At 36.7% G+C, this 17,665-nt stretch overlaps 2 protein-coding genes across 4 annotated transcripts; one reads left to right on the top strand and one right to left on the bottom strand.

Moving 5' to 3' along the window:
• Positions 1-4,110: 4,110 nt before the first annotated feature.
• Positions 4,111-10,151, top strand: LOC132175234 (OVARIAN TUMOR DOMAIN-containing deubiquitinating enzyme 2). 3 transcript variants are annotated; one of them, XM_059587104.1, is made up of 10 exons: positions 4,111-4,241; positions 4,735-4,840; positions 5,037-5,118; positions 5,233-5,278; positions 5,500-5,608; positions 7,693-7,784; positions 7,880-7,942; positions 8,460-8,578; positions 9,513-9,588; positions 9,706-10,151. In XM_059587104.1, exons 3-10 carry the CDS (start codon positions 5,054-5,056, stop codon positions 9,760-9,762), a joined length of 627 nt encoding a protein of 208 aa, XP_059443087.1. In that variant the 5' UTR covers positions 4,111-4,241; positions 4,735-4,840; positions 5,037-5,053; the 3' UTR covers positions 9,763-10,151. The 3 variants fall into 3 exon arrangements, with proteins under 3 accessions (XP_059443087.1, XP_059443086.1, XP_059443085.1); XM_059587103.1 differs by lacking the exon at positions 4,735-4,840 and having other exon boundaries at positions 4,111-4,296; XM_059587102.1 differs by lacking the exon at positions 4,735-4,840 and having other exon boundaries at positions 4,112-4,241.
• A 2,220-nt stretch (positions 10,152-12,371) lies between these two features.
• Positions 12,372-16,987, bottom strand: LOC132175738 (uncharacterized). The gene is made up of 3 exons (XM_059587766.1): positions 16,418-16,987; positions 15,615-15,743; positions 12,372-14,388 (listed from the first exon to the last, which is right to left on the bottom strand). Exons 1-3 carry the CDS (start codon positions 16,823-16,825, stop codon positions 12,823-12,825), a joined length of 2,103 nt encoding a protein of 700 aa, XP_059443749.1. The 5' UTR covers positions 16,826-16,987; the 3' UTR covers positions 12,372-12,822.
• Between the last annotated feature and the right edge of the window lie 678 nt (positions 16,988-17,665).

Below are 17,665 nucleotides of genomic sequence, written 5' to 3'. Positions count from 1 at the left end.
TGACATGTGACATTCCATTAATCTGACAAGTGATTATTTTAAATGAAATTGTGCGTTTAAGTTTGTAAATCAAAACACGCGTAACACATTTTCACATCGCTTCAAACTGCTCTCTCTCTCTCACTCAATTGCCATCAAGCGTATAAAATATATAACTTTGTACAGTTTGTTTTAGCTATGAAACTGTTGTCTCTCTTCCTCTATTCCGCTGTTCTTTCCAATTGTTTCACAACCCTCTGAAATTTCACTCTACCGACATCGAGTAAGTTTATTTTATCTCTTTTCAAAATTTGATTACCTTTTGAGACTACCAATTAGATCTCCATCTTCTTCCTTGCTTTTCTGTTTATTGAATTTCATTGAAATATGTTTATTTTAGATTCTTTTTTCAAATACGTTTATTTTAGGCCATATAAATATGGGTGATATTAGGGGAATTGGGAAAAAGGGCGTTAATGGCATTGAATTGGGTACTTTTGTTTGGTTTAACTTTAATTGGTTGGTTTCTACAAATGAAAAAGTAAATAAATAAATAAATTCCCGAGGACTGTACGCTCAACCACCATCAACATTTTAAAAAACAAAACAAATTAAAACCACAAAAACAGTTTCTACCCCATTCAACAACAAACACTTACAATTCTCTTATGTCTGATATCTCATTATACCCTCTAAAACATCCTTCATTCTACACCCAGTAAGTTTATTCTATTCCTTTTAAAAATTTAGTTTAAATTGTGCTTATTATGTTCACAAATTGCCATTGTTCAATGTTATTGTTTATGTTAACACTGTCATTCACTGTTATTGTTCGATTTGCTGTTATTATTTTTGATGAGTCTATTTGAAAACACGTTTTAATGGTTAGTTCAAAAATTTCCCTGCAAACCCCATATTAAAAAATGACTCTCAAGTCTCAATCCCAAAACGTTTTACAACATTTTGCTAGAATACTCATTTTGTTAGAATACTCATTTGGGATTTTTCTCCAGTTTTTACATGTTGTTTCTCTCTTCATTATCTCGACATTATTCTCAATTGCTTTTGTTTTCCTCCAAGGGTTTCGACAAAATTATGGTCCATTGAAAAACAACAAATTAAATAGATTTCATTACGGCTTTTTTGTTGTTCAATTCAATGGGTTCAAAATTATGTCCTTTTATAATGTGGTTAAATGTAATCCAAAATAAATTGCCAATTTTCACAGATGATATATATATATATATTCTTTTTTGAAGTTCAACACTTTTTAAATTCAAGGTCTACTTTTCATTCTGTTTGATAACAATTGGGGTAAAGTCCACTTAACCCCCTCAAACTACCACCCCAATGATAATCTATCCATAAACTATCAATTACAACAATTTACCCACAAAACTACCAAAACAATGACAATGCACCCCCCAATGGTAGCAAAATGATGAAATTACCCCTATATAATTTTCAATAAGACAAAAATACCCTTAAAAATTAAAAAAAAAAATTAAAAAAAAAAATTAATATTTTTATTTTTATTTTAGTAGGGGTAATTTTGTCATTTTTTTTAATTGGGGGTACATTGTCATTGTTTTGGTAGTTTGAGAGGTAAATTGTCGCAATTGATAGTTTGATGGTAGATGTTATTAGAGTGATAGTTTGAAGGAGTTAAATGGACTTTACCCTAACAATTGTCTCTTCCTATTAATTAGAAAAAAAAAAAAAAAAAAAATTGTCTCTCCAATTCATTCCCCATAATCACAAATCAGTCGCTTTTCTACGGTACTTATTTTTGGCATAAGAAAAAGTGTTGTAGAGGGAAATGAAATTTATTTGAAATTATTAGTATTTTTGTAAGAAGTAAGAAGTTAAAATAAAAAAATGCTCAAACTTTCAAACTAAGTACAGAATGATATTTAATTTGTCTTTTGTTTACGCATGATTCTGGAATAAAGTTTTCTCTCTTTGAAGGTATGGACAAAATCAAATCATGATCTTTTTGTTAGTGTTGTATTATAACAGTTTTTTGCACACTTTTAATTTTGATTATTAGTTTCAATATGTGATCCTTTTTTATTATTTTTTAAAATATATAATTTTTTTTTTTTTATATTTGGTAGAAATTGCAGATACATATAGCAATTTGTATTCAAGCGCTAAGTTAATTAGTATAATAGGTTTTCACAATCTCTTTTTAATACAGGTTTGTTATATTTTTCACATGTAATACAATTTGAGCATTTTTCCTTTTATTAATTAGAAAAAAATACAACTTGAGCATTTGTGTTGTTGTAAATGTTCTCATACCGCTTTTCTTTTTCTTTAAGTTAAGCTTTATAGAAGGGATTTTTTTTTTTTTTTTTTTTTCTTACTTGAAACTTTTTTTTTCTTCCTTCATTTGTTATCCACTAATTATTATTATTATTTCCTTCGTGTCATTTTTAGAAACAAACTCGTGCATTGCACGGGTTTCAAGCTCGTTTTATTAATGGCCTAGTGAGTCTGTGCCACGTGCCCGACAGGAAGTACGGTGTGAGTGGGTTGCAGTATGAAATGCTAGAATGCAATAATTTTTCCATATTTTCACCATAAAAAGCTGATGTGGCAGGCCACTCTTAATAATTTATTATTAAAATTTTCTTTTATTTTTAAATCAAAATTAAAACAATAAAAAACTAAAAAAATATAGACAAACACTGCAAGGGGTGGTTGGCCACCCCCAAGGGCCAAAAAGATTTTTTTTTTAATTTAATTTTTTTTTTTTTATTTAGCCCTTGGAAGTGGCCGAACCACCCCTAGGGGCCATGGGGGTGGCCGACCAATAAGCGGTTGGGGGTGGCCGAAGCCACTCCCATGACCCTTGGGGGTCGTTCGGCCACCCCCAAAAGACTAGGGGTGGCTTCGGCCACCCTTAGTTAGGGGTGGGCAAATTAACCGTTACCGTTTAACCGGCCGTCTACCGGCTTCGACTGAACCGATATAAACCGTAGTCGATATGCCGATATCCTTATCGGTTAAAAAAAGTATACCGAAATTCGGTCCGGTCCGGTTAAGCGGTTTCTTATCGGTTAACCGATAAGAAACCGGATTTTTTTTTTTTTTTTTTTTAAGTCCTAGTCCCAAAACGGCGCCGTTTAGTCTTTTAGAGAGGTTTCCAAATCCCCACAAGTGACACAGGTTTTCGAATTTGTGTAATGGTGTTGCCCATGACTTATTTTCCTTTTGCTAAGTGACTTTAATTAGTTAATACTTTGTTTATTATTCATTAATGAATTTTATTTTAATTTGGGTTTGGGTAGGTTTGATGTTTTTTTTTTAAGTGATGGCATTTGATGAGATTTCTTTGCCTTTGGTAAAAACATTTTTCATTAACTAGTTTTGCTAGTCTAATTAGCATTCATTATGTTAATTAGTCCATTTGCTTTGGAAAAATGTATTTTATAATATTAAAAAAAAAAAAAAAAGTTGAAGTAGATCAATATAAAAAAGCTTCAATTTTTAGCCCAAAAAACAAATATTTGGGTCCCAACAAAAAGTATTTGGTCCCTAAAACAACTCATTTTTAATAAATTATTTTAGCCCAACAAAAAGTATTTGGGCTCTTAAAAGTCAAAAAAACTCATTTTTGGTTTTTGGCCCAACAAAATAACTCAATATAAAACTCTCGGTTAAATCGGTTAACCGGTTTAACCGGACCGTTTAACCGTGTACCGTTTTAACCGAAATTATCGGTTAAAATTCTTATTGGTTCGGTATCGGTTAATAAACCGTTTAACCGAAAATTATCGGTTAATAACCGATAAGGTCCTTAACCGGACCGTTTTGACCGATACCCAGGCCTACCCTTAGCTACAACTGGGGTGGCCGGCCACCCCAGCCAGCCCTTGTAGTTTTTGTTTTTTTAATTAGTTTTTTATTGTTTTAATTTTGATTGAAAAAAATAAAATAAAATTTAATAATAAATTATTAAGAGTGTCTGCCACATCAGCTTTTTATTGTCCCAAACACGTGGCTTCTACCGTCATCCCCACGTAACACTCCTCAGACTTCTCACTCCCCAATCCTCGTTCGACATCTACGGATTTGAGACTACATGTACCGCAACCCATCACAGGACACCACCAAGCCTGTTCTAGCATAGGCTCAAGTGCAGCTAATCATTTCCCAAAGTGAAAGGACCAACCGCATCCAGAAACAGGGGAAACCTTCGGCGCCCATCTTTAGGAGAATCCATAGCTACCAGCCACAGCCATTGCCTATTGCAGGTAACCCACTTTCTCCTCTCAACTGGTTCTTTTCTTGCCAACGAAAAAGAAAAAAGTAAGATATCCCAAAAAAATTCATTCTTTTCAATATTTTCCCAAGTTCTTTAATTTCTTGCATAATAATAAGGTATTATTGGTGCTATACTAGATCCAGAAATTTTATTTTCTTTTTAATTTTTGAATTTCTGGTGTGCAAATGATGCTTCTGGGAAGCTGCAAATTCAGCTGCTTTTTTTTTTTTTTTTTTTTTTTTCTGGGGTGGTAGTCCTTTGGGTAATTTGCGCCCGGATTTGTTCGTATTTGCATTTGTTTTTAAAGAACTTTTACCTAGGTGGGCATTGTAAGTTTTTCTTTTTCTTTTTGTGGATTCAAAAATCTGTTTTCTTCCTTTTTCTTTATTCATCATGTCTGTTTTTTGCTTCCCATAATAATTTAATATTTTCTTTTCTATTATTTATTTCTTTTGTTCCTCATTTATATATGGATCTGGTAGGTGTGACACTTTGTCTGCCCAGTTGAGTCTGGTTGAGCTTTGAGCCTCCCTCATGCTGCTATAAGGAATTGGTTTTGAAGAAATTTTCTGTATTATTGCTTTAATTGTACGATGGGTTCACTTCTGTATATTCTTCTTGGCTCCTCTTCCCTCTAAGCAAATGGGTTTCCTTTATTTTTTACTGCCGATGCTTTCTTTGGTTTCTATTTTGTGTGTTTTTGTATTCATTCTGGCTTGTGTGTTCTGATTGTAGATCGAATCATGTATTCTGAAACATCCTATGTGATTGTGATTGTTATCAGGGTATATTGATCATAACATGGAAGGTACTGTGGTGAGAAGGGTGATTCCCTCGGACAATAGTTGCCTCTTTAACGCTGTTGGGTAAGCTCAGATTACATAACCTCTATTTGCCATTATCAATTGCAATGAAGTGAGTTCATTGGCTATGGTTTTTTTTTTTTTTTTCTCGTCTCTCTCTTGTTTCTTGATTTGCAGGTATGTCATGGATCATGACAAACATAAAGCTCCCGAGTTGAGACAGGTTACAATCTATAGCATGTATCTTTGGTACTAATGTCATAGTATAAGTCACTTTTCCGACTTTTCGATTTTCTTCTTGTGGGTTCATTTGGAATAACTTGATTCTAAGATTGTAAATACTTTTTTCCTCTCCTGCTGCATATATATAAGCATGCATTAATGGCACAATTCTTTGCTTTGTGCTGTTTTCTTATCCTTGCATTTTTATCAATATTTTTCAAGGTTATAGCTGCAACAGTGGCAAGTGATCCCGGAAAATATTCTGAAGCATTTCTTGGAAAGCCAAATGAAGAGTATTGTGCTTGGATTCTTGACTCAGAGAAGTGGGGAGGTTTGTTGAACTTTGCATTCTTAATCAGCGGAGGCATCATTGTCCTTAAAATGTAATTGAAATGACATGAGTCTGGATAATGACTATCTTACATTAAAATCTCCCTGCAACTGTTGCTGGATTTTGTCGTGTACCAGTTTGTAGAGGCTGCATATGGGTATGAAGGTTTATCTTTTTCAATGAACAAAGTGATGTCCATTTTCACATGATGATAGTTGTTGTGTTAATCCTGCATTTGGGCTAGGTGGGGCATAGGATGACTAGTAAAATAAATCATATTGCAAGTTGACCCTACCGCTCAAGGGTGCCTTAGGGCAGTATTCTACCTTTGTTCCAAGTCAGAAAGTAAAGAAATCCTTATGCTATAACTAAAGAATAATGCAACCTGCCTCTGATATTTGTTGTTATTGATTCTTTATCGCTCATTTTAAAATATATAAACTAATTTTGAAGGGGGTTAATACTTACCTTGTTGAAGATCTTCACAGCTTAAGTTGTTGTTTGGTATAACGGTCAATTACCTGGTACTATCTCTTCTTTTAATTCTTTAAGAGTTCAATATCATGTTCTACTTGATAAACCATGTAGATTTTCCGCCATTTGGGCTTGAACATATCCCTTACATTGAATAACATGAATGAATTTGTTGTAAGCTCATAATCTGGCTTAGTTGATCACTTTTTGCCATTATATTGCAATTGGGGCAATTAATGATCTAAAAATATCATCATTCATTTTCAGTGTAACAGACAACTAAAGTTTTTATCCTGGTTGCTTTATACCAAGTTCCTTCATTCTGTATAGAGGATATAGATTCTTGAAATCTTTCTGAAAGCACCCTTGGTGGCTCCTTTTCTTCCCCCCCCCACCAAAAGAATTCAGTGTATCACTTGTTTAATTTGATGTAAATTTGGGAATCAACTCACGGTTTTCGTCACACACCTTTATCAACTGCATATCATCATTCATTTTCAGTGTAACAGACAACTAAAGTTTTTATCCTGGTTGCTTTACTCCAAGTTCCTTTATTCTGTATAGAGGATATAGATTCTCGAATCTTTTTGAAAACACCTTTGAGGATATAGATTCTCAGATGCCACCGCACACTCTTTATGATGATTGTTTATATCAGTTTTTTGGAATATGCTTTGTTAATTCAAGCATGCTTTCTCACCTTTAGACAGTAATAACCGACTTTTTAAACGGCGGTAATGACAGGCCTTGAGTTTGGCTTGTTTAGATCCACTATGATGCTTGAACAAGTTCCTTTTGAATGGTTCACATGAAGATATATTTGATGAATTGAATTTCTGTGCAGTCATTCTATTGTTTTGAAATAATTTAGTATAGTTTGAATTATTGCCCCTAAAAAACAGGAGAACAAGAAATAAAGAAAGAGTGCTAGTAGTTAAGTTGTGAAGTTGCCTGCTCATTTTCAGATGTATAAAACCATATAATATAGATAGAGTGAATATGTGCTGGATGTAATTTCCATAGGTTTGGTCTGAGTTGCTCATTCTTTATGTTCTCTTTTAATTCAGCATGTAGGGTTCAATTGATTTAGCTTCACTGCTCGCTAGATACGCCGAATATTTTCATTAAACGTGCACAAATTTTTCACTAAAATGCCATTCAATTTCCAGAACAACGCAAGAAAAAGGAAATTTGATGTGTTCCACTACTAGGGGTGGAATTTTTGTTGTAGGAATCCAGTCTCTTCGTACTCAGTTTCTTCCTGGTAACCAAACAAAACTTAAAGAAAAACTTATGATGCAATGAACTTTAGTATGAATTTTGGTTGTCTTCTGATTGCCCACTAGAATATCCAAACTGGACATATACAAGAACTTAGATGATCTAATACAATATTGGAAGTTCTTGAGTTACAATTTTTTGAGAATATATTTGGCTCTTGGCTTCTCATGAAAATTTTGTATGGCAAACTCCCTATTGATAAGAGTGGCATGGAAGTTTTCCCTGTGTTTGTTGAGTTCTTCTATTTAGTCAAAATCAAGGACTAGGATGCTTTAAAATCATTTCTTGCTTTATTCTGCTAACTTTGTTACTTTATATTATCTGTGAAGGTGCCATTGAGCTTTCAATATTAGCTGATTATTATGGGCGTGAAATTGCAGCATATGATATCCAGACCTCACGATGTGATTTGTATGGTCAGGTTAGCTTTAAGAATCTGTTCTCTGTGCATCCAAGTCCAGTCAACTTGCCATTACTGAATATTTCGCTGCTCTTTTTGTGGGTGCTATTTGACAGGAAAAGAGGTACTCTGAAAGGGTTATGCTGATTTATGATGGGCTCCATTACGATGCTTTAGCTGTATGTTGTTCTGATTATTTCAATTTTTTATTTTTGCTGGTTGTATGTTTAGAGTAATTATCAAGAATGAATGAGCCATTACCCATATATTGGAGTTCTATATTTCTGCCATCTCTTTAGCCCCACTTGAGATTTACCTGGCCAAGTATAATCCAACTAAATGATCTTAACCATCTGTTCGCTTGCATGCTTATTGGATTTGAGAAAGAAAAAGAGAAGAACTTAAGAAAAGAGACTGCTGAGCAGATTTGATACTTATGGCCGGATATGTTTACTGAAATTGCAATTTATTAGGCAAACAAAGGGTGGTATCAGCTCTGATGACCATGGAATTTTGTAGTTAGTACTTCTATTTGTCGCCTTTTATGTGCTCATCGCTATTTAAATTCTTTTCTACTTGTTTGCCTTTTATGCCTTCACCATTATTTAACTTCTTTCTGCTAGACCCCATTCATAATTGTGGTTTCTTATCTATATTTCCAGTGATAGGGTGATTCATTTTTACTGTAATTGACAGATGTCACCTTCTGAGGACGCCCCGGAGGAGTTTGATCAGACTGTTTTTGTAGTACAGAAGGACAGGACCATTGGTCCAGTTGAGGGTCTTGCTCTTAATTTTGTAAGGGTGCAGCAAAGGTAATACTCGAGTTCTGACTGAGGCTTCATGGAATATAACAAGAATGGGTATAAGAAGTTTCAGAAGATAAAAAGATGTAAACTTGTAAACACATGAAAAGGTGTCACAAATTTCCGAGACTGGAAATTAGCATTTTCGGAAGATAAAAAAAATAGAAAAGTCCAAGGAGCTGTGTATAAAATTTACTGGTCAGATTGATGCTCTACAATCAATCAACCTGTTCTATAAATGTAGAGAATTTTACTGTGACAAGAGGCATGCATAATCTCATTAATTCCAAAAAAAAAGAAAAATTCATTTTTCTAGGCTTTGGTTTATAATAGAGGTTGGTTTTTCGTAGAATGTTTTCCCACTTGGTTGTTCGTTAGGATCTAAGCTGACAAAAGAATGATGGTTTTTGATTCTTTTCTTCTGTGGATCTTGAACTGCATCTTCAGAATACAATATGCTGAATTTTGGTTCTCAACTTTCATTATAACCTTTTTTTGTCCTTTTTCCCTGCTTCATCTGCATTCATGTGAGATTATGCACATGTTAAAGTTTGATGAATAAGTTGCCCTTAAATCCAGGAGTCAAAGTTCTGTCAGGACAGTGTGTCTAACCTATGTGTGAGTCGTGACTAAGAAAGGACGTGTACTTGGCTTATTGGTTCCTATGGAAAGTATTTCTTCTTGTGCCATTCAATGATCATGATGCTTGAGGCATTGCATTTTGTTTCTTTCTATTATTATTTTGTATCTTAAGGCAATGTTCTTGAGTGGCATTTCCCTTCTTGGTTCAAATTCTTATTCCCTCATGAGTTACTTCCTATATTGTCGGCCCCAAATATTCATGCTACTTTCTATAAATACTTGCATCAACTATGATTTATGTATACATATATTTGATTTAATAGTGCATGATCACAAGTCAATTCCATCCTGCTGTTTCCAGGAAAAGGAGTTACACTGATACTGCCAACTTTACCTTGCGTTGTGGGGTATGCCAAATTGGAGTAATTGGCCAGAAGGTCATTTCTCTTTAACAGAAATTATGCTTGTTTAACCTTTCTCTCCTTTTTACCTACCGTAGCTTTATTTCCTGACCTCTTATGATACTCACTGAATAATTTTCCGTGAATATTTAGGAGGCTGTGGAACATGCACAAGCAACAGGCCATGTCAACTTTCAAGAGTATAGATAACAATAACTGTGAAAAACAAAGCCACAGTGAAGTCCCATTTTGTAACTTCTTTGGACTTGGCTCATTGAATTGTTGTATGGTCCATTGAATTAAGCTGAAAAATCAATAACTGGTTATATGTTCTTTGGGAAATGCAACACCAAATGAGAAGATTATCTTATGTGTTTTTTTTTTTTTCCTTGGAAAAATGTAATGAGATTGGATATTAGTCTCCCTGTTATGCACTTGTATTTTATTTGGTTTACTTTTGCCTTAATGGGACGGCTACTCCAATTAATGTCCTGTAAAGTGCAATTGGTATGAGCTGGGGTAGGAGCATTCTAGTGTTGAGAAATAAATGATGGTTGTAGTGCTATGGTTGCAGCAGAGGCATTTTCCTCATTTGATTATGGTATGTTTGTTAATGTGTTTTGAGGGTGTTTTTTGTTTTTGGTTTGAAAGTGTTATGATGTGATATAAAGGTGAAAAAAATTTGTATTGTTGAGGATTGGTCTGGCGCAATATTAACTTTATTAAATTTGGATTCGCAGTAGCTTAAACCCGAGTTCTTGTTGCCTGATATGGTTGTCTGCTGCCTGCCTGTGTGTGTGAGAGAGATTGCACGTAGGGCTGTTAAGTGAGCGAAGCGTCTCGCGAGCAAACTCGGGCTCGGCTCGCATAAGCTCGGTTCGTGCTCGACTCGAATATTAAATGAAGCACTTCATGAACACAAATCTTGGCTCGAATATTAAACGAAGCAAGCTCGGCTCGACTCGGCTAAGCTCGTGAACAGCTCGTATAAGCTCGAGTGTGTGTATATATATAAACTAAGTAATAGATAATTAATTATAAATCTCATAATTATTAAAATCTTAAAATTGCATTTATATATAAGCGTTAGAGAATGAAAAATTCTAGACCATTCGTGATGAAAGAGAGAGAGCAATCATTAAAAAAACCTCGATTCAATTAGAGCAGATCCAAACGAAAAGAAGAAGAATCAAGCAGAAACTATTGAGGGAGATTGCGAAAGGCATAAACTATTGATGAATCAAACAGACCCAAATACTATCACTACATGTCTGGTGAGTGAGAGTAAGAGAGTGGGAAATAAGAGTTCAAGTGGAAGATCCGTTGTGACTAGTGAGGGGGATTGAGAGAGAGACGTTAAAAAAATATTTTTTTGTAGGGGGCGTTGTCCCAATGCAGTCTGAGTGCAACTTGTTAACTTGTTCCACATTGTTAAGAAAACATCAATCTCTAAGTTTACTTATCTATAAAATGATGCATATCTTCTCTCTTTGAAACCAAATGCCTTGCTGCATTGACTCATGCTTCATACTCGACTAGCCAGGCTAAGCAAATACTCATATGCAAACTAACTTCTTAAGCCGTTTAAGAGTACTTGAAGTTAAATTTTTTTAAAAAAAACAAAAACATTAAATATAAGAGCCAGCTCGCGGCTCGACTTATTATTAGCTCGAGCTCGATTTTTTTGGCTCGCCCTTAAGCTCGACTCGAGCTCGAGCTCGAGTAAAATTTAAACGAGCCAAGCTTGAACAAGGGAAGCTCGCTCAAGCTCGGCTCGTTTACACCCCTATAATTGCACGTAGGCTGCGTGTCATCTAGACCAAAACATGCAGCTCTTCTAAATCTCTTTTGATTAGAGGTTGTCATGTTTTCTACGCTGGGCCGATGTTCTTGCTCTCAATTGATAACAACAATGTTCAATTTAGTCAAAGATCATGCTTGGTTTTTACTTGCCAAATCTTAGGGGCATTGAACTCGAGTCTTTGGATCTCAACCATGCCAGATTTCAAGCCCTCTCCACACCCAAACCTGGACACCCTCCCTGCTATCAACATTTATTACCTCATCATCCATAATTCAAGAGCCTGGAATAGAGATTCTCTTGACCATCCTTTTTAACCGAGAAACCTGTTCCCTGCAATTTCATGTAATCTTAGAAATGTCTTAACTCCCCCTTCTCTCCTATTAGCCCTTTCCTTTGTATTGCTTTAAAAAAAAAAAAAAAAAAAAAAAAAAAATGGAAAAGAATTCAGAGTCTCGGCCTCCTTAAGTAGTATATCTACTCCTTCCTACAATTAGACCAGCAAGAAATTCAGTTGTTCCATATTATAGAAGAAAGGCATATATTTATTTGATTGGTTTCTATTTGTTAGTTTTGAAAGTGAAAGCTGTTGGTCCTCTCTCAATTTCCTCATTTCGTCACGGCAGGAAATTTCAATTTTGAGAATCTTCTGTCAAAAGTTTGAATATGTATTACAATCTTCCTCGTATATTTACTCATGTTAGGTGAAATAGAGAGATTCTAATTTATGGTCAAGATTTTGTTTTGTTGCATTGAAGTATTTAAGTATTTAACCATGTATATAATGTCATGACATGACATTTAAACATGGTATCAAGTGACAACATATATATATCGTTAAATCTATGAAATCTAATCTAGACCATCAAATAGATCTTCTCTAATTTACTTGAAATGTAGAGAATACGACCCGGTTATACGCCATTGATCTGCATACTATTGGACCAGCAAGCAAAGACGACTGCCATCTGCCATTATCTATAAGATATTCGAGAGGACATCTCCCATAGCAAGAATATAAATTACAAAGGAGAATGTTATCATTTCAATCTCTACCATGCATTTGTGTTCCCTGATAATGTCAAGACTTAAATGATACAGTACAAATAGCATACTTTGCTCTCCGGATCACTTGCAAAGAGAATCCTATAACCTAAACATGCGAAACCGCAGTTACTCATGACAGAAGATAACCTGGGTGTTCCTTGAATATGGATGGTTATTTCTCAGAGGTTGGCAGAGAAGTGATGAAACAGAACTTTCTGTAGAGCATGATCAATTGCTAGCAAGAACTGGAGAGCCAGAAAATGAGAGCTTCCACTAGGTCAATCATGAGCATTTTTTATTCTCAGGCTCTTAAAAACCTCTGAGCAGTTTCAAATGGGTATCTTTTCAAGGTGGCAATGAAACTACTTATTTCCATCTGGCTTTGTCAGTACCCATGCTGAGCAAGCTGTGCCTCACCATGTCTAAATCTTCTGTTTAAGAACATGGCGCAATTGGACCTTCTGGCTTTCCATCCTTGCCTCCAAAAGCTTTGCCTTCAAACTATTCTTCTGTGTGCTGCGAGGAATGCACCCTTTCATTCCTCTACTCATGTGAGGATCCCCATACTCGGGAGAACTCCAGTGCCCTGCCAAATCCGGGGGGCTAGTCCCACCTTTAAGAGACCCCCTATCTGGGGATATGGTACTCCCATTGGATATCCTTCCATTTGAAAGTCTACCATTCATCCCCTCTACAGAGATAATCTTGTAATTTTCACCATTACTTGGGCATGATCTCCAAAGCCGTGCTATGGATGAGACCTTCTTCAACTGCCTTGTTGGTACAGAGCAGACTTCACTGATTTCAGTAATTGGTGTTTCTTCACCAGCATTTCCCTCCCATTCCGTTCCGCTCCTTGAAACATTACTGTCTCGGCGATTCTTGTTGACAGATGGGGCACTCCCCTCTGGTGAATAACTTGAGCCCTGATCCTCGAGATGGCTCACAGTTTCCCACCCACTTTCATCTTCTTCTATATCACCATTCTGATCAATAAATGTATTTGAATGTCTCTGAATGCTGCCCTTGTTAATCATATTAACTTCAGGACTCACGGTATGAATTTTGGAGGCCGGGCTGGCAGGACTGTAAGCAACACATGGCTCAATCTCCCTCTCATTGGATTCAGCAAAATTAACGTCCTCAAAAACAGAGAAAATATCATCTGGGTTGGGGGGTACATAAGAAAACTCCTTGATAACTTGAATATTCACAGAGGCAGCAGTCTGTCGGAGCAACTCTGCTTCTCTCATCTCCTTCACATCTGGACTTGCACTTCTTGACCTCAGAAATGTCTCTAGATCAGATACAAGCTTGTTCATCTGAGAATACTTCTCTTCAAGGGCCACCTTTGCATCTACCAGCTTCATCTGAACACGTTCTTCTCGCCAGACCTCAGCCATCTGCAGCATCTTCCTTTCATCTTCCACTTCCTCTTGGAGTTTCATGGACTCCCTCTTAAGTGCTTCAACTTCAGCCTTGTCTTCTCCAATTTCCTTAGCAAGCTCGTCGCATACTTCCTCAATTAATTCCCTGGCTTTTCTTTCTTTTTCATAGTCCTGGATATAATGCTTTGCAGATAATTTGGCATCAGCCAGCTCATTAACCAATTTGGAATTCACAATTTCAATCCTCTGGCGATTTTTCCTTTCTCTGCTCAATTCAGATTTCAAGTCATCAATAAATGCACGGATTTTCTCATGCTCCCTACTACGCCATGAGGCCTTTTCCTCGCTGACTTTCTTCAAAAAGTGCTCAAGTTTCTTTTTTGAGGATCGGCGGTCAGTCTCAAGCTCCTGAATGTAGGCTCGAGCCCGCTCTAATTCGGCTTCAAGGGCAGAAACCATCGAAACAGCACTTGGTTGCTGGTCAAGGAGCTTCATGTGACCGTAAATCTGCCGCACTTCATCTGGTGTCTTAAAGCAAACAGGGTCCCACTTTGTTGCCCCCTCCATTGCAGAGTTTGAAATTTGTAAAGAAGGTTCAAGCTGAAATGAAAAGAGGCAAGCTGTCTAAAATTAGATTACAAAGAGAAAGAAAACTGAGTTTTTTTTTTGGGCAGCGGGGAGGGAAGAAGTTGTGACAGACCCCTCATCTTTTTGTTAATGAGCACACTTAAACTTTCATTTTTAATACAAGCTGCAAACAGGGTCTGATATTTCCTTAATTGTATCTTATACGGTACCCATCAGCAAAGATTTCTCAGTTGACAAATGCTTTATTAACTACTAGCCAAAGGCAAAGTTATGAACTCCTTTTTGTGCTGGCTCATTTCTGCCTAAATTTCTTGCTTTGTCGATACTATGGCACTAAGCCACCATCCAATTCATTAAACAGATCTAGCTTGTGGACCATTTCAGGCATTCCAATAAAATTCAGGCCTTTTTACTGGACTGCATAGATCCAGGCACTATTCAGAATTTCAGAGTGGCAACCTTATCATGTAAACTTTAACATCCTAGAGGAATATTTGTAAACAAGTTAGTGAATATAAACAGGAAATAGTCTTCATTTTGCAATAATTTTTATCCCCTTGTGTGTCTACGCTCGTACATATTCCAGAATATTCGTCCCAAATTGGATACATAATAATGTTTCGTTTAGTAATTCAAGATCATAATGATTCAATTGATAAATTCTAATCCTACCAAAGAAAACAATAGAATTTAAACCAAGTTGATTAATCTGACCGTATTGGCAAGAATTTGGCCCCATCTCCTTTCCATATGAGTAAATTCTAAACTGAACACAATGAAACCTTGATAAATCTAATAGATAATCATAATACTGACCAAAACCAAATTAATGACATTGTCCGTGAAGCAAATAATTACGAGGATAACATAAGCACCAATCTTTGAATAGGAAATCACCTAAATAGGACATAGGGTATTCTCTAGGTAGGTCCTGCCAGTTAGTAAGACAAACATGCAACCTTGAATGTGCACACAGCACAACATACAAAAGACATTAAATGGGATGGATTTCTCTTCAGCTGCTATATGCTCCTAACTCGGTAATCTCCGAATCCAACGGATCATAAATACTTCAATTAAGGAACTTAAATAACCAGGTAGCAAGCATAGCACAATAAAGGGCGTAAGTTATATACTTCAATAGCTAAATGACCCTCACCTAGCAATCCCCGAATCCAACGGGTCTTTGCTTATTAATACAGCATGGTTCAATTAAAGAACTTAAAGAAGAATCATACCTTGCACAAGAATCCATTCTTTGTGCCAGCAATGGATCTAGGGCTTTGTAACAGATCCTTCACTTCAGAACCATGAGCTTTGCCACTACGATGACTCATAAAGGGAACGCCTACATGGCCAACACCATGCTGCATGGAGGGACGACACAATCAGCAAAAGTGAAAAGTATCAAGAATTGATTACGCAAAAACTTTACCATATCAAAATACGCCAAACATTTCATAATCCAAAAGAACATCACACCGAACACGATGTAGTAAAGAAAGTGGAATTTCCAGAAGTCATCTAAGTTACTATATAGATGTCCTAAAACAGAATCACAGGTACAAATTATAACATTCAGATAAATTTCCATTACTAAAAATCGTAACAAAGGAAGTTTGCACGACAAATTTAAAGTATTTCCCAATCAACAAAACCCATTTATGAGAAAATGCTATCTAGCTTAGCTGGGTATCTAACAATGATTATTGACCCAAGAGAACCCTCTTGGTAAAATCATTTAACCAACTACCACGTACAACCCAGAATGCTAATCCTTAACACGCGCGCGCACAGAGAAAATTGAAAATCAAGTTTGGCATCACAAAGATCAAACACATTCTCGCAAGTCAAACTCAAAACTTCAAAACCAAGCAATAACAAAAAGCTCACCATAAACATAAAACCTCAATCATATCACACAAAGCCTATAAATACATTCACAAATTTTCCTAATAAACCCAAAAATCACAGATCTTGAAACTTCAAACAAAAAAGAGTATAATAGTATTAACGAATAAAATAAACAAGCAAAACTCACCTGAATCCCTAGCCGAGCTCCGCCGGCACCGGCAGCCATCTCTGGCATCTGCAACCGCCAGAGCCCGGCGGCGAGCTTCCTCGACGACACAACCACCTCGTCCTGTCCTCTCCGGTGACTCCTCCGGCGACATTCTCTTGCCAACTTCTGGTCCTCCTCCACGCGGTCGTTTCGGTCGCCTCCGTCTACGTTCCACCTCAGCAGCGGGGTCTCGGGGCGGCTCCGCCTCCCGGACGAAGCTCCGGGCCTCCTCAGGCGCGTCGGGGTTCGGGCCAAGCGCCGGGAGGGTCTTCGAGTGGTGGCCGACTTGTATTGGAGATCTGAGTCCGGTGAGGCCGCCTTTAGGGTTTTGGTCGATACGCTCGCCGGGAATGTCGCCGGAAGTTGCGGCTTTCCTGTAATCTTCATCTTCGCCAGCTAGATTCGCCCATTTAGAGAAAGACAGCAAAAGTAGAAGCTACAGAGAGAAAGTGTGTGCTTGTGCGAGTGTGTGTGTGTGTGTGTGAAATGAAATGGTGGAGAGTACAAAGAGGAGCTTCAGAGAGAGAGAGAGAGAGGGAGGCACAGAGAGTGAGGGATTCTGACGAAGAAAACGACGCTCACAGAGACATACATACATCAATGCGTGTGTATGTTTGTATACATGTACGTATTTATGTATTTTATACGGTCAACGATACTGTAACAAGGACTCACACGACGTCGTTTTTGAAAATAGACGTTGTAATTTGAATCTGCAGATTCGCCGTCCAAACGAAGTCGTTTTTCTAGTCGTCTTAAATGAGAAGAGATTCTTGTATCCTAGTCAGAGAGTCATAGATCTGCTTGTTTCCTACAGAATTATTTAGTTCAGAGCAAAAGCATCCGAGGGACTCACCACGTGGCTCCGCGCAGTGTGCTACACGTGGCGGCCGGTAGGTGTACATGTCAGCACGTATCCTATGCATGTTGCAAGGCGACGAAATGTACCCACATGGGATGGTCTAACCAGGTTTAAACCTGGTTCACATAGGGTTTAGATCTAATCCAAATTACTTTAATCTTTTTGCTTCTACACTTAGAAAACTAGGTATTAGGAAAGCCATAAAAATTCTTTGCTATCTATTAATTTTTAAAAACATATGATCAGTTCCATACTTGGACAGAATTGAGGGCTGATGGGAGCCATATATATATAACTCTTTAGTTTTGATAATTCATTTATGACTTGACCTATTCGATGAGAAATTATAATTATATATATATTGC

Source organism: Corylus avellana, chromosome ca3 (genome assembly GCF_901000735.1).
Source record: "Corylus avellana chromosome ca3, CavTom2PMs-1.0".
NCBI lineage: Eukaryota > Viridiplantae > Streptophyta > Magnoliopsida > Fagales > Betulaceae > Corylus > Corylus avellana.
Note: the sequence above shows the minus strand (reverse complement) of the source record. Positions and strands in the feature narration are given on the sequence as shown.